Genomic DNA, 14973 nt, shown 5'->3' on the forward strand with positions numbered 1-14973 from the left:
TGCCCAAGAGATGGACAGTCCCTCCAACACCCTAATCCAGTGTTTCTCCACCTCGGCAACTTCAAGCTGTGTGGCCTTCAGCTACCAGGATGTCTTGTGATCTGGGCTCCTTGTTCCCACTGTGATGGGACTTACTTTTGGAGTAGCTGGATCACGTGTCCAGCTTGGGTCCTTCTGCTGTGCCCACTCTTTGTTGACCAGGGATATGGGCACGCCAAGCGGGCACCCTCACCACAGAGCTGCCGTTCCGTTGGGCCGTTGCTCAGTTCCTCTCTGCCTCTTTCCTTCCAGAGTCCAGCAAGGCCATTTCAGATCACAAGGTCAGCTGAGTTTTAGGCCACGGCGAAGCCTCCGTGAGCGCCATTTGTGCTTCCCATGTGCTCGCTGATCACTTACTTCCTAACCTGTCTTCTATTTCTCGCCTTGCTGTCCTGCTTTTCCCATCAGCAGTCTTAGATGAGATATGAAAGCGGGTGGGACTGCCAGTTGCTCCTCCTGATCCCAACCCTGGTTAAGAGGATAAGCAGCTGTTTCGTTATGCCCTCAGAAGCCTGGGCAGGTAAGGAAGAAGGTGTCCTCAAGGCTTCAGCTTATTTGTGAAACCTCCTGAGGGAAAAGGAATTGGGAATATTGGTCTGAATTAGCTCTGCAGGTTCGCTGTAACCTGCGTTAGAAGTCCTTCCTATCTGCAGGGGAGACAGCCAGGGGAGCTTTGGCAAGCGGAGAAACAAGGGCAAGATGAAGGCCCAATGCCTGCTGATGGGGGCTCCCTGCTCTTAGATGGCCAGCCAAAGAGCGAGACCTGGAGAGATGTGGGGAGTTCCCAGACTGAACAACAGCTGCCCTCAGTAGGGAGGTGAGTTCAAAGCACTTTGGGGAGGTGGGACCTCAAGGGTGAGCCAGCTACAGCTTGAACAGGGGCAAGTGTTTATGAACTGAGACACCCTGGGTATAAAGAAAAAATGTATGTATGATACTATCAATATTTCTCAACATGTAACAAATTTCATTTATTTATTTTCTATCCCACCTTTATTATTTTTATAAATAACTCAAGGTGGTGAACATGCCAAATACTCCTTCCCCCTCCTCTTTTCCCCACAACAACAACCCTGTGAGGTGAGGTGGGCTGGACTGAGAGAGAGTGACTGGCCCAAGGCCACCCAGCCGGCTTTCATGCCTAAGGCGGGAGTAGAACTCGCCACCTCCTGGTTTCTAGCCCATTGCCTTTACCACCAGACCAAAATGCTGAAGGGCTCTGAGCAAGGTGTACAACGTTCAACCATAATACAGACAATTAATAGAAAAATTAAGGACATGGGCAAAGACTTTATTATATACCACATTTAGCAAAACCTCTTTTTTTTTAATTAAAAAAGCTTGTGTATGTAAGCAAAATTTATCTAGTCCCCAGCTACCAGTGTGCATCATAATCACGAACGTCTTGCTTTAGATTAGAAAACCTGCCTTAGATTAGCTAAAGTGGCCACTGCTCTGTGAATCAGAGCAGAACCTCATTGGGTAGCCTGATAAATCAATGCGCACCTAGATTAAGAGATTTGCCCGGAGCTGCCGCATTTTGGGCACACAGCATCGTGGAGCAGACCCCGAATCTCTCCCTTCTCAGCAGAAAAAGGAGATTAGCCGGTGGAATTTCTGCTGGGGACAAAGCTGCCGTGGAAGCCATAGGGGATCTGGACAGGGATCTCGGTGCGGCCCAGTTCGCTGAAATTCTTGGCATCCAGAATAAGCAGGAAGCTACCTTGATTCTGAAACAAAGGTGGATGTTGGACAGCAGTTCCTAAGCGCAGTGCTTCTTCGCGCCCAGCGTCTGTTTCCCGTGCTCCTTCTGGGGTTTAGGGTAAACCATATGGAGAGAGAGGAGCTGGGAGGGAATGTAGCTGGGATTGTTGTCTGTGCTTGGGAAAAGCAGCTGCGGCCAGGCAGAAATGCTTCCCACCCCACGTCCCTCGTGCATTCATTCGTTCACTCACAACTGTACCCATAAGCATCCGCACCAGTGTTCCAGCTGCCTGGTGTTTTCAAGCACCTGCTGACATCCAGAGGCAGCCTCACCCCACCCAGGCCCTTGGCTTCCAAAACCAAATACTAAGAGAGTGGGCGGTGTGTAGGAGAAAGGAGATAAGAAAACGGCAAGCAGTCAGGGAAGCGGGGCCGACGTCTGGAGATCGGCAGCTATTCCAGGCGGGCAGGAGGACTATCGGTCAACTGCCAGGACCACGAGCTACGGTGAGCAGCATATCCTGGTGCAGTTCCTGCCTGGAGCTGGGCTTGGAGCTAGGCAGCAACCAGAAAAGAAGTCCACCACACTGAGGCATCTCATCCCAACTAGCGTAAGAACTTTTGAAAGAAGGCAAAAGCTGTATGCCACTGTTCATACTGTGAGGCTTTTGTTTGGACTAAGTATGAAAGGACTGAGTATTAAAGACATATTTCTAGGGCAACACTCAGCCTAGAAGGGGGAGAGCCTGTGGTTGGGGAAGGTGTGTGCTGCAATAAAGCATCATGTACAGATCTGTTACGCTGTGGCATGTCCAGTCCTCTGAAAGCAAAGAACCCTTACAGGAACGCTAAAAAGTCCTAGCATTTTGAAGCCAAAAATGCCCTGCAGTGCTCACTAGAGGGTGTGAGAAATTCAGTTTCAGCAACCTAAAACGAGTGTTCGAAGAGTAGGTCTTGCTCTCTGCAGTGAGGCTTAGATTACCTGCTTGGGTGTGAGCACCACCGAAAGTATCACTCCACTGTCTTCTGCTGCAGAGTGAGGTTCTGGCACGAACACTGGCTCAGAAGGATACATTCCTTTCTCTTGCCAAATCTGGGGGGCAAAGCAAAGGCACAGAAGAGGCTTCTTGTCATGAGGTTCAGAGGTGGAGCCCCACCACCACCACACCAGTAACAACAGAGGAGCATCCCTGGACCGTATCTCCTCACCTTCATCTCCTTGGTTGCTGTATCCATCTTGACCAAGGCATCTCCAACGATATGCCCAAAGCCACAGCCATAGAAATAACGGTACTTTTTCCCACAGTAATGTGCATAGTTGATCTGGGGGAACTCCAGGCCTCCTGCTCCTTGGAGGTCCTCGTTGTGTAGACTTTCAGGGGTGCACCAGATCTGGAAGGGTCAACGTGGAATCAGTCACATCACAGAACCCCTTATCCGTATGCTATCTGGCCTTGCAGAGTTTCTCAAGGAACCTGTCCCGGCACCCACTACTATATCTTTTGGCTGCTTCCACGTGCAGAGCAGATGGTCCCTCCCATCCTCTGGAGGCAACATCACCTTTTTCTGAAAAGCATTTCCCTCTTCACAGAATTACAGAACTGCAAGAGGTCCTTGAGGCCTTCAGTTTCATCCCCTTCTCCTTTGAAATGGACAGCACCTTGCTAAAGAGCTGAGTGTTTTTCCATCTTCACTAGGAAAGGCCCCATCCTCCTTGCAGCTCTGAGAATTTATTACACCGCTGGCACAGAATCTTGTAGTTGAAAAGGCCGTGGAGTCCAACCCCCTGCTCAGTTCTGCAATCAAAGCATACCCAATGGCTGTCTTGCCTTTGCAGGAACCTATTTATCAATCAATCAATCAATCAATCAAATTTGTCACCACCCATCTCCTCCCACTGGAGGGACTCCAGTTTTAACCTTCGACCACCTCTCTGAGCAATTTTAAAGTCTTGATTTTAAGAGCAATTGATAAGGGAGGAGGGGGATCTCTTGGATGCAAGCAAGTTTACCACCAGCAGAGAGTGAGTGTTCTGATTCGAACTTCTGGATGTCAGTTCCTAACTTTCTCATGCACCAGAGCAGGGTTCCTCAGCCAGGGTTCCGTGGCACCCTCGGGTTCTGCCCAAGGTCACTAGGCATTCCCTGGGAGATCACGATTTATTTAAAACATTATTTCAAATTCTGGCAACTTCACCTTAAAGAGGCAAGTTTCATTCTTTATTTTTAGTTTAAGAACACGGTCCATGCATCTCTACAGGCCTACCCATGAAACGAATAGAATAATTTTGTAACTTCTGGCCTCTATTTGAGCCTGAATGTGCAGGGGTTCCCCAAGGCCTGGAAAATATTCAAGGGTTCCTCCAGGGTCAGAAGGTTGAGAAAGGCTGCACCAGAGTATTGAATGAGTTCTACCGGCAACAAGAGAGCCTCAGCACGAGGCTGTTCCTCTTTAAACATTCCAGATCAGGAGCCTGCTTTGGAGGAGTTTAAGCCTGTGATATCTTCAAATCGCCCATGATATCTTCAAATCAAGCTCATCACAGCCTAATTTCCCTTGGCAGTCTTTGGAGAAACGGTCCCATTCATGCAGATGCAACTATTTTTCCCAAGTCCAGCTGCCTCCTGCGGGATAGTGGGGTCTTCAAAGGGATGGCCAGAGGAGTGTGATGCTTTCTCTCTTTCTAAATCCCACACACCCCACGTGTGCACAGATCACCTACCTTCCCATCAGCCTCTTTCACAGCTCCTGCCGATGAGTAGGACAAAGGGCTAACATTCTTCCCCACAGACGTCTTGGGGCTCACCCTGATGGGGAGAACAAAGCGCCGTGGAAACGACTTCGGGAGTAAGTTGTAGGTCTGCCAAGATAAGAAAAAAGTCATTGCATAGAGAGAAAAAACCACACTCTGCTGTCATGCCCCGGGGATGGGGAGCAAGAACCAAGATAATTTCTCTGCCCCCCTGTCTGGGTTCCTTCCCCTCCAAATTCCACCTGTGTCTAGGACTGGAGAGCAACTGTCCCAACACCCCTGGAAGATACCAAGCCACAGAGAGCTGGTCTAGAATATGGTGCTCCGTTTAGGGGCCCACAATGGGGAGTGCAGAGCAGTGGTACCTGATCAAGGGCTTCCCCTGCCTTGTGGAGGTTCTGCAGGCGGTAAATGTCAAAAACGCTGCCATCGTCGTAACAGCAGAGATCCAGGACAATGCATCCCTGATCCTCAAAGGCATTGATTTGATGGAAAAAGCAGAAGGGCTTGCTATGATACAGCAAAGGCAAGGCCTGCGACAAGAGCCGAAGACACAGGAGCGTGAATTCCTGCCTTTGGTGACACCCAAAGACCACTCCTCGGAACAGCTTCTTAAAAATCTTCCCTTACTTACAGTATCAGAGTGAGGCTTGAAAGGATTTTAACAGATGGGCAAAGCAAAGAAGTTTACAGGTGAGCCCTTGTACCGCCTAATCTGATGCCCTCCAAAGATCTCAGGACCGCGACTCCCACAATTCTCAGCCACCCCAGGCAATAGAGGAATTCTGGGAGCTGCCGCCCCAACATAATTTGGGGAAACTCTGGTTTGCTCCGTGGCTTCCTTCTGCCACCCAGGATGAGAGCAGCAAGAGTCTAGTGTGCCAGGCCCTGCGGACCCCAGAGCAGGCGTTGCAGGAAGTCACCAGATCCAGCCAAGCAGGAGACTCACCTGCCCCGTGTGCTTGTTCACGACATGAAAGCGGGTGTTTTGCTGAGGCTCCCAACCCATTCCCTCCAGAAAGGATCTCCCAAAACACTTGGCTGTAATAATCTTCCACAGGTTTATTTTGAAGGGCTGCTCAATAAAAATCACATAGTTTTCACTCATTCCTAGAAACAGAAGACAAGACTTGGGCCACTTCTTTTCATGAAGACCCTATTTCTTTTTTCCATCTGATTAGCTGTGCTGCTCTAACAACAGGGTTGACTTATCCTTCTGCCTGCTGGCTTCATCCTGTGTTACCAAAACAATTTCAGATTATCCAATGTAATGGCCAGTAATTTCAAATTATCCAATTTAACAGTCTGTGAATCGAATTTATTCCCTTGGGGTGCTTCTACGCTACCTACTTAGGAATTGCCATGCTTCATTTACACAATCCCCTTTCTAGCTTCCAATGGAAGGCCAACGATTGGGCACAGCTAGGAGCCAACAATTTTTGTTCAACTTCATAGTCTTACTGACATTGTTTTTAAAGCACATCTCAGGGTATGATTTCAATTCCAATTTATTATGGCCATCAGCTAGCAAAAGATATTACATTGTTTTATATGAACCGCTCTGATGGATCATCCATGTCTTGGAGCAATGAATTTCATTAATTTAATCTTTCATATTACTTTTCCTATTCTACTCGATTCTATTCATGCAGCATGATAGATCACATCTATGGCATTCCAAATCATTGACCCGCTTTTCATAATGACACTTTTACAATTCCAGCTGCAATCCTCCTGGCATTTCCATCAAAGATGGAGTTGGCCCACTTAAAAGGAGGATGGTCCTCACCAAAGCTGTGATAATAGGATGGCTTCATTCTGTTCTCTGGCTCAATGGTGCACAGCACTTCTGCCCCTTGCAGGCTGGAGTCATCAGGGTGAGACTTCTGGGGAGGAACACGGATGATGTTATAGTTGGAGCCTGGAAGAGAGAAAGCCCATCCACTTGGAACTGTGATTCCAGCAAATCAGCTGCAGATGGATTGGGGAATTAGCTCACCTCTGACAGGTGTGCCTTGTGTTTTTTAAAAAGTTATCCATTGCTATAAACAATAACTGAGTTTGGGATTTAGGTATGGGCAGCACCTGGCCCATCAACATTTAGAAAGGGAGGCCACTCAGATGATGCATTGTGAGAGCATTCCGCAGCTGCTCCATCTTCGCTCCCGTGCAAAATTCAGGCATATGACTCCATCAGATGCTGCTTCCATTTTCCAGGTCCTCTGATCCAGTTGAAGGGGCTATTTTTTTTTAATCCATTCAATTGTGTCCGATTCTTGGAGACTGCCTGGGCAAGTCCCTGCAGTTTTCTTGGCAAGGTTTTTCAGAAGTGGCTTGCCATTGCCTGCTTCCTAGGGCTGAGAGAAAGTGACTGGCCCAAGGTCACCCAGCTGGCCTTGTGCCTCAAGCGGGACTAGAACTCACGTTCTCCCAGTTTCTAGCCTGGTGCCTTCACCACACCAGATTGGGTCTCTTGAAGGGGCTATTGCCACTGACCAAAAGCATATGCACCTACTCATCAGAAGAATGCTTATATCATCTTTGAATTGCTTGAGTTCTCTGGATGGGTCTGAAGAGTGCTGGTAAGTAACTCTGTCAGTTTAGAGTGAGAAGCCAAGAAGGGCCTGGGCTGACAGCAATGGAGGCACTCCTCACTGGGGAAGTCAAAATCATACACTGAGTTCAGCATCTAATCCCAGCCACCAAGATGCGAGCCAGAGACTTCTGTTTGTCTCCGAGAACCTGGTCTCACCGTGCTTGCCGTAAGAGTTGCCCATGTTGTACACCGTTCCATCCGGGTCATAGTGTGGGTGGGCTGTGGCTCCATTCACTGCGACGTGTTTTCTCCAATTCACCTGCAAGGGCAAAGGTGGTAAGTCCTCCTTCCTCAGTCTGACACCCTCCAGAGAGAACTGCGGCTCTTGGAACTCTCACACCAGCTGAGCAGCGCAGTCACCGCAACCGGACAGAACCAGCTTGGGAAAGCTGATCTCACCTACTGATTTTGAAACATTTTCCAGGGAATCCTAAAACAGCACCAACTTGGGAAAAAGCAGTACAGGTAGTCCTCACTTAACGATCACAATTGGGACTGGAATTTTGGTTGCTAAGCAAAGCAGTCATTAAGTGAATACAACCTCATTTTACAACCTTTTTTGTGGTGGTTGTTAAATGAATCACCATGGTCATTAAGGGAACCATGTGGTCATTAAGCAAATCACACGGTTCCCCATTGATTTTGCTTGCTGGAAGCTGGCTGGGAAGGTCGAAAATGGCGATCATGTGACCATGGGATGCTGCGATGGTCGTAAGTGTGAGGACTGGTTGCAAGTCATTTTTTTCAGCACCGTCGGAAGTCCAAACCATCACTAAACAAATGGTTGTTAAGTGAGGACTACTTGTACCGGAACAGTTAATCTCCTTGCTAATTTCCTATTTTGCACAATTTACACCTCTTTTTAAAGTGAGTATTCCCATCTGCTCTATAACATGGTTTGGGTGGCCCTTCTTCTGAAGCTAAAGGCTATTTTGTGTGGTGGCCATGCACAAATAGAATGGGGGCAACTGCACTTTCCCACATGGGTTCCCCAGCAACTGCTCCACAAGGGCATATCTGCCCATGAACCTGGAAGGGACAAAACACCTGTAGAAGATCCCGATTAAATCTGCAGCCTCTCCAGAGCTCCTGGAAAGCTGCTGTCTGTCAGCCCAGATTTAGAAAGCCATGGATGAGATGGTGAAACTGGCTGACCCAAAGCCAGGTTGCCTTCTCCGTTCCTTTACCTTCTCCTTCGTTTCAAGCGTGTCCAGATCCACCTTGTGCATTAGACTGGTCTCTGTGCTGACAAAATAGTCACCTTTGAAGACCACATAATTCACAGAGCAGTTGTCTGTCTCTTCTGCTGTATAAAATTCACCTCATTAGAGTGTCATAAATTCAATAAACAAAACATTTCTGTTGTCACAAGGTTGCCAGGATTAAAGACTGAAAGTGGCATAATATCTTAAATCTAATCTCTGATTCAGAGTTAAGTGTGCCAGGGATGGAGCTGGAAGACAAACTGAATGTGGGATTTCTGTCACCCCCAACTCTGACCAGGCGTTTTCCCACTTCCCCTACACTTCTTACAAGAGAAACCTGGTGGAGCGTCTTTCAGCGCTTCCCTGGGGGAAAGCATTAACTTCAGACGCAGAATATGAGTGGAACTGATCCAAGAAAGACACTTACCTGACCATTCAAACCTTGACCTGAAGCGCTCAAAAATGGTCTTGCAAGGATCTGGCAAGGCCAAGGTGCCAAATTCAGAGACCATGATCCGATTGTCCTTGCTGTTGGTCAGGTAAGAATTGCTCCTGAGAAACTTGCTGCTATACTTCACCACCCCATCCTCAATTTCAAACTGATGCAGCAGCGCCATGCCATCGAACCAGTGGTTATACCTTCGTTTGGAGAAGATAAATCCAGATTAGAGGAGGAGAAAGCCTTGCGCAAAGCTCACCCTGCCAGTTCCAAGCACCCACTCAGTTTATTAGCTGACAAAAAATGCCCATTTCTGCATGCAACTGCACAGAAGGTGTACAGCAAGTTTTAAAGACTGTAGTTCTTGCGGAAGGCTCATTTTTAAATTGTGAAAAAGGTATCCCTAAAGAAGGCAATGCCCCCTCAAAAAAGTTTATTACTAGATCAACCTTCCTCAAGCCCGTTGTCATTATGTCTCCATTTAGTCAAGTCAATCTGCACTACCATTCAAGGATCACAACTGACTGGTAGAATTACTGAAGAACAGGTATGGACGGGGTTGATAAAGACTGTGGACCGGAAAAAATAATCTGTTAACTTTTTAATCCCCAACAGCAGCATCCAGAGCAATCCGGACAGGCGTACTTATCTGACCCGAACTCGAATTTCCCTGGCCCGTTCCTCAGTAGCTTTCCTTTCAGCCATCTGGGAATCTGCCCTTCAATTTTTGTTGGGATCACTTCAGGTGTTTCTTCTACGGTGGAGAATAACGGCGAGAGGCATTCTAAGCCCTTCCGGTGGCTGAAAGCAACTGGAGGTTTCCGGTGGGATACCAGATTCCTTATAACTGTAGAGGCAAACCAAGCGATTAGCAAAGAGAAAGGAATTAACATCCTGGGTACCATCCTAAAGTTGCCGTTCCATATTATGAGTTAGGTAAACTGTGTGTTGAGGAATTGGCTGAGTAAAAGAAAAAAAAGGATGCTTCTCATCAGGGTTATTGAGGTAAGGCTTCCCTGAAATATTTACAGAATTAACCGTCTGCTTGTTAAACACGCCCTGTGGAACAGATTTTGGGTTCCGCTAAACCATACTGCGATAAAAAAATGTAATGAGGTCTTAAAACTAGAAAAGCAAAACTTCCTATATATTAATTGAAGCATGCTACAGTATAAGGAGAGAGCTGAAATAAAGGAAACCGAGTAATCCACGTATCAGCAATGCTGGAGATTAATTTTAGATTATGCATTAGGTGCCTGGTGGTGTATCAGGAGACGCGCAGTGGTACATTATGTCCCATCAGCAACCCTGAGAGGGTCTCCAGAGCTTCCTTCCACAGCCTTCCTGCACCCGACCCACAAGAAATTCAGGAAGAGGCTAGTGGCAATCCTCTTTCTTTAGGAGACTGGCCAGAGAGGAAAGAGATGTGCCAAAGGCTGGTCTCTTTCTTCCAACTCAGTAAGAATTCACTTATGAGGTCTATTAAGCTTAAAGAACTAGAAGGGAGTTGAAAGATGCAAAGGGGAAAAAAGGGGGGAGAAGAAATTAGCAGTGACTTCAGAAGAGTTAATTTCAGCGGCTCCTGCTGCAGCCCCCTCTTTCTCTCATTCATATGCACACGGAGAAAAAAGTCCCACAGCTCAGATTGCACTCTAATCCAGGTCTCCTTTTCACTGATCCCTGCTCACTCGGACCTCCAGCCAGGGACTTCTAGTCTTGCCTGGCTTTTAGGAGAAAGAGCTCCTATGGAACAAAGCAAAAGCAAAAAAAAAGGCAGCCAGACAGATCCCTTCTGGTTTTAAAAGCCTACAGGAGAGGAGAGCCTTTCCATTCCTCATTGGTTTCTTGGGGAAGATTCTAGCAGACTTCAGATATCACGGCCCATTTTATCTGCTTGCTTGCTTGCTTATTTATTTATTTGACGAATTTATATGGCCACCTGTTTCTGGGCAGCTAACAAAACACAAGGATAAAATAACACAGTTTAAAGTCCTAAAAGAACCCAGAATTAAATAAGAATAACAACAACCGAGGGTCCGTGCAAAATATCTCAAAACACAGAAAGGCCATCCACGCCAGGCTCTGCAAACACCCTGGTCCCAGCCAGGTCTTCCGGGAAGCCAACAGGATCGGGGCCATCCAAATCGCAGGGGATGCTGTCCCGGAGAAGGGTGGCCTCCTGGGTCCCACTAGTTGACATTGTTTTGTGGAAAAGACCTAGAGCACGCCCACCCTGCCAGATCCATTACCAAAGCAAAAATCTGAATGGACGTGTCCAGATTTTCCTTTAGCTCTCCCAATATCTGAAACTCCTGGCGTGGAATTCTGTCTCTGCCCCTTCCTGCCCCATAAATTGCAAATATCATAAAAACAGATTATTTTCAGTATTTAGAAGAAAATGTAACAACTTCCAGAAATCTTTGAAATATATATTGGTTTGGAGATCCAAACACACAAGCAACTCAAATGATAAGTTTGTGCCAGGGCTGAAAATTAAAGGAAAAAAAAAACATTGCTTAATATTGCTTTTTGGAGCACTACTGTGATGAAATATTCCTTTTCTCCCCTAAAAAAATAATACAGCCCGGCTCTCACACACATTCTTGAAGTAGAGAAAGTTAATGCAATCTACAAGAGAAGAGGTTAATGGTCAAACAGGGTGACGTGACCTGGTCCAGCAGGAGCTCTGCATGTTTTATGACAACTTCAGAGCTAGCGCTGTTCACACAAAGCCCATCCTAAAGCACTCATAAACAACTCTGTCATGTCTTGCCCTCCCTGGTTCTTGCCACTTAGAAGCAAACGGGAGAAAACAGTCAGATCACTGTGGGTAGCAGCTCTGAACACAAAAGAGGCATTCATTCTGGAATCTGTTGTAACAGTTTAGCGTCTGCCAGGCATGGCCTTCTCTGCCTTTTCTGGATGGCAGCAAAGATCTCCTCCGAACAGTTTCTGCGCAGGTCTAACCTAGCTCGAGTCTGCTTGGATGAGCTGCGTAACTGTGGACCCTTGAGAGTGGAACAGTGTGAGAGTCCTATCAAGCCTTTTCACGCTAATTCCAGTGGGAAACCAGTTACAGATGCCCTTGGCTGAACCCACATATGCACTCCACCCTAGTAGAGTGCCAAATATCCTCATATTTCCCTACTGGGGAAAGTAGATTAAATATTCAGTTGAGTGTTTCATATTTTGAACAATTTCCTCCATGCATAATCTATCATTCTTGCATAACAATCTGGCTGTGGAGACAACATTCCTGCTTTACGTCTTCATTTCTTGGCTGATTCTGAAAAAACAGATTCCAAAACTGTCCAATCAACAGGGAAGTGGGGGGGAAAAACATCTGAGAGGGAGGCCAAGTGACACTTCCATGTTGTTCCTAAGAAGACTGCATGAATCATCACAATTCCAGCTCAGCTTGAGGACCTCTTTGTCTTCACCTTGTAATCGTCAGTAACAGCCTTCTAACACAAAACTGACCTTTGGTGTAGTGTGTACAACCCCAGTGAGATCTCTGTGGCCGGTCCACTGAATCTTAGCTGGCTCAGACCTTTTCTTAAACTGCCATTAGCAGGAGATTGGAAGAAAACTCTCTTACCTGGGATACGCTGGAGCAAGGACAAAAGGGCAAGAGTCACGTTCTGAAGTAGGAAGCCAGGGAAAGAAAGGATGTGGGAAAGCATTTCCATAATGCTGAGCTCGGAGAAAATGGCAAATCCCAAATAGCCAGAGACTGTGGTGTCAAAGAGGCACAGGGCACTGATGGAATGCACTTTGGCTCAGCACAACATTTCACAATAAAATCCCGCCTCCCCCTTTCAGGACAGAACAAGATTGGGAGAGATAAGGTTGCACAAAACTGGCAGAAACAGTTGGACGGCACAGATCTCTCATGCCTAGCTTGTACAAATCACCTTTTGCCGGGGGAGGAGAAACAGAATTATTGTATACCTAAGCTGAGAGACTTCCCGTGAGCTTGGTTATGAATTAGCAAAATGTCCAAAACGTTGAAGCTCATGATGATTTTTTATGGAAGAGGCTTTTCCTTCCGTTTTTAAAAGTGGACAGCTCGCCCAGATGTAGCCCATCTGCAGGCAAAGGTCTAAAGCTGGGGTGGGAGTCCTGGAGGCTGCAGCCCCTGCATGGTCTTCCCCTTGCCCGCCGCTGCTTTGGCAGCCTTGTGCAACTTCTGCCAGCCTCGTGTCAGCTGCAGCGATAAACTAGAGGGCTGACAGGAAGCCAACTTCAGATGATTGAGACTCCACCTCTATTTGCCTCGAAGTTCACCATGATTTATTCAATTAACTCAGTATTATTGGCCATCTCCTACTCAATTATTAACTAACCACTCAGGCTGGGCTGGGTGTGCCCAGGCACTAGACTCAAGTGCAGCTGGCTAGTTCAGAGTTTGGTGTTAACTTGTAAACAGATGTTCCCCACCAATCCACAGGGTAACAGGTTAAGTTGGCCGGTGAAAGTTCCTGAAGGAAGCCCCCAGCCAGTTGAGTATCTTTGTCTGCTATGCCAAGTCAGTGAGCATCTGTCTTTCCTCCCACGAAAATCAAAGCAGTTCTTAGCTTGCTTCTGATGTGGGTAAAGCATTCCTCAAGGCAAGCAGAGCATGTAAAAATAACGCCTGGGGGAGAAAGCGGTGCTGTTCGAGCTCAACCATCTCCACCTTTACTCTTGCCCAGGGCTCCCTCTCTTCCGGTGCGATAGAGCAGGCCAAGACCAACGGGAGCGAACATTTGGAACCCCTTCCCCAAATCATTCCTTTTCTTTTATCCTCTCTGAGCTTTCCCTCACCTCACTGCCTTCTTCTCCATGCTTATTACAGCTAAACCTCAGAAGTGCCAAGCAGGGACATTAATAAGCTAAGAGCAAAACTTGGTTGGTTGGATTTATACCCTGCCTTTTGGTCAGGAGCCGAAGGCAGCACGCACTGCACCCCCTCCTCCCAGTTTACAAAGCTAAAAGGGTCGTACTCTGAGGAGCCTCTCCTTCAGCAGCCCTCTCGTCTGCTGCACGTGCCAAATGTTGGTAATTAACGTTTCAACCATATTCTTCTTTTACGCACAGACTCTATGGTGACTTCCTGTACACACATCAGTAATACCTGCATTGTTTTTTATTATTCCTGTCTTGCCACAGCTCCAAACAAATAGTTCTTTAATTATTTTAACTAGCTTGTTTTATTATTTTACTTGGTACAACCCATACAGTAGTCTAACTCCTTCAAACTTAATGCGTCCCCTTTTTCTTGCAAGGAAAATTATGAACAAAGTGGTGCTTGGAGGAGGACCAGGCAAATATTAAGCACTGCTTTGGAAGACAGGTTTATATTGGAATAGAAACCCTTTTGCTTTGATCCAAGTTGGGCGTACAAGATTAGAAACTTGGATTCTTGCTCCAAAGCAGCTGAGGGAGCTTCTCACCCGATGTTTCAGCATGGACTACAGGCACCCGTTTAGTGACTACCATGGTTAGTGACCATTCACAAATATGACAGTAATAGAAAATCCATTTTCTGACCAATGCACCAACACCTGACAGCAAGAGCATTCAGCCTGAAACTGATTAAGGTCTGGTCAGTTTCAGGCAGCTGAGCCAGTGGCAGGAGAGCTCTAATTAAGGTCATAGAGCTGAGCTTGTTAACCTGTAGAGAAAAGCAGCTCAGGAAGAGATAGCTTGTTCAAGCAAGCAGTCCATCCTGCGTGGGGGCAAAAAAAGGGGGGAAATGGGTCAGGCATAGGACACCGTACAAGAGAATTTTATCTGAATGAGTGCAGCAACCAGCGATCTTCATGTCTCTGTGTCACCTGTTTGCTTAGTGACCATTTCACTTACAGTAACAAGAAAGTCGCTGGAACAGAACATGGTCACTAAACAAGGAGGGTGTCGTACATTGTGCGAACATTTTTTTTTAAAATTCTACATACAACTCTTCTCTAGTTTGGCGGAAGTGCAGTGAGGAGGTAAGCAGGAAGTAGCAAATTGCCTCAGGGCTCCACAAGATCAATTGATTGATTCATATTGCTAAGATTCATGGACAAATAATTGATGCACTGTCTCTTTACGTGACAGGAGTCTGATACAGGCAGTTCTGTATTGTCACTCCCCAAACTCTCAGAAGCACTTTGTCTGCACTTTTGCAATCTGAAATCCTGAGAAACAGAAGAGAAAATTATTGCCCTACAGCAACAAAAATCCCTCCCACATCGAAAGGAGAAAAAGAAAA

The 14973-nt window shown here is 46.8% G+C and overlaps 1 protein-coding gene across 2 annotated transcripts; it reads right to left on the minus strand.

Moving 5' to 3' along the window:
* Positions 1-1309: 1309 nt before the first annotated feature.
* BCO2 (beta-carotene oxygenase 2) lies at positions 1310-12489 on the minus strand. 2 transcript variants are annotated; one of them, XM_063311463.1, is made up of 12 exons: positions 12334-12489; positions 9381-9582; positions 8724-8935; positions 8279-8394; positions 7248-7350; positions 6285-6416; positions 5445-5605; positions 4861-5028; positions 4466-4603; positions 2953-3135; positions 2726-2836; positions 1310-1769 (listed from the first exon to the last, which is right to left on the minus strand). In XM_063311463.1, exons 1-12 carry the CDS (start codon positions 12422-12424, stop codon positions 1641-1643), a joined length of 1746 nt encoding a protein of 581 aa, XP_063167533.1. In that variant the 5' UTR covers positions 12425-12489; the 3' UTR covers positions 1310-1640. The 2 variants fall into 2 exon arrangements, with proteins under 2 accessions (XP_063167533.1, XP_063167534.1); XM_063311464.1 differs by lacking the exon at positions 12334-12489 and adding an exon at positions 12216-12319.
* Positions 12490-14973: the final 2484 nt, after the last annotated feature.

Source organism: Candoia aspera, chromosome 9 (genome assembly GCF_035149785.1).
Source record: "Candoia aspera isolate rCanAsp1 chromosome 9, rCanAsp1.hap2, whole genome shotgun sequence".
NCBI lineage: Eukaryota > Metazoa > Chordata > Lepidosauria > Squamata > Boidae > Candoia > Candoia aspera.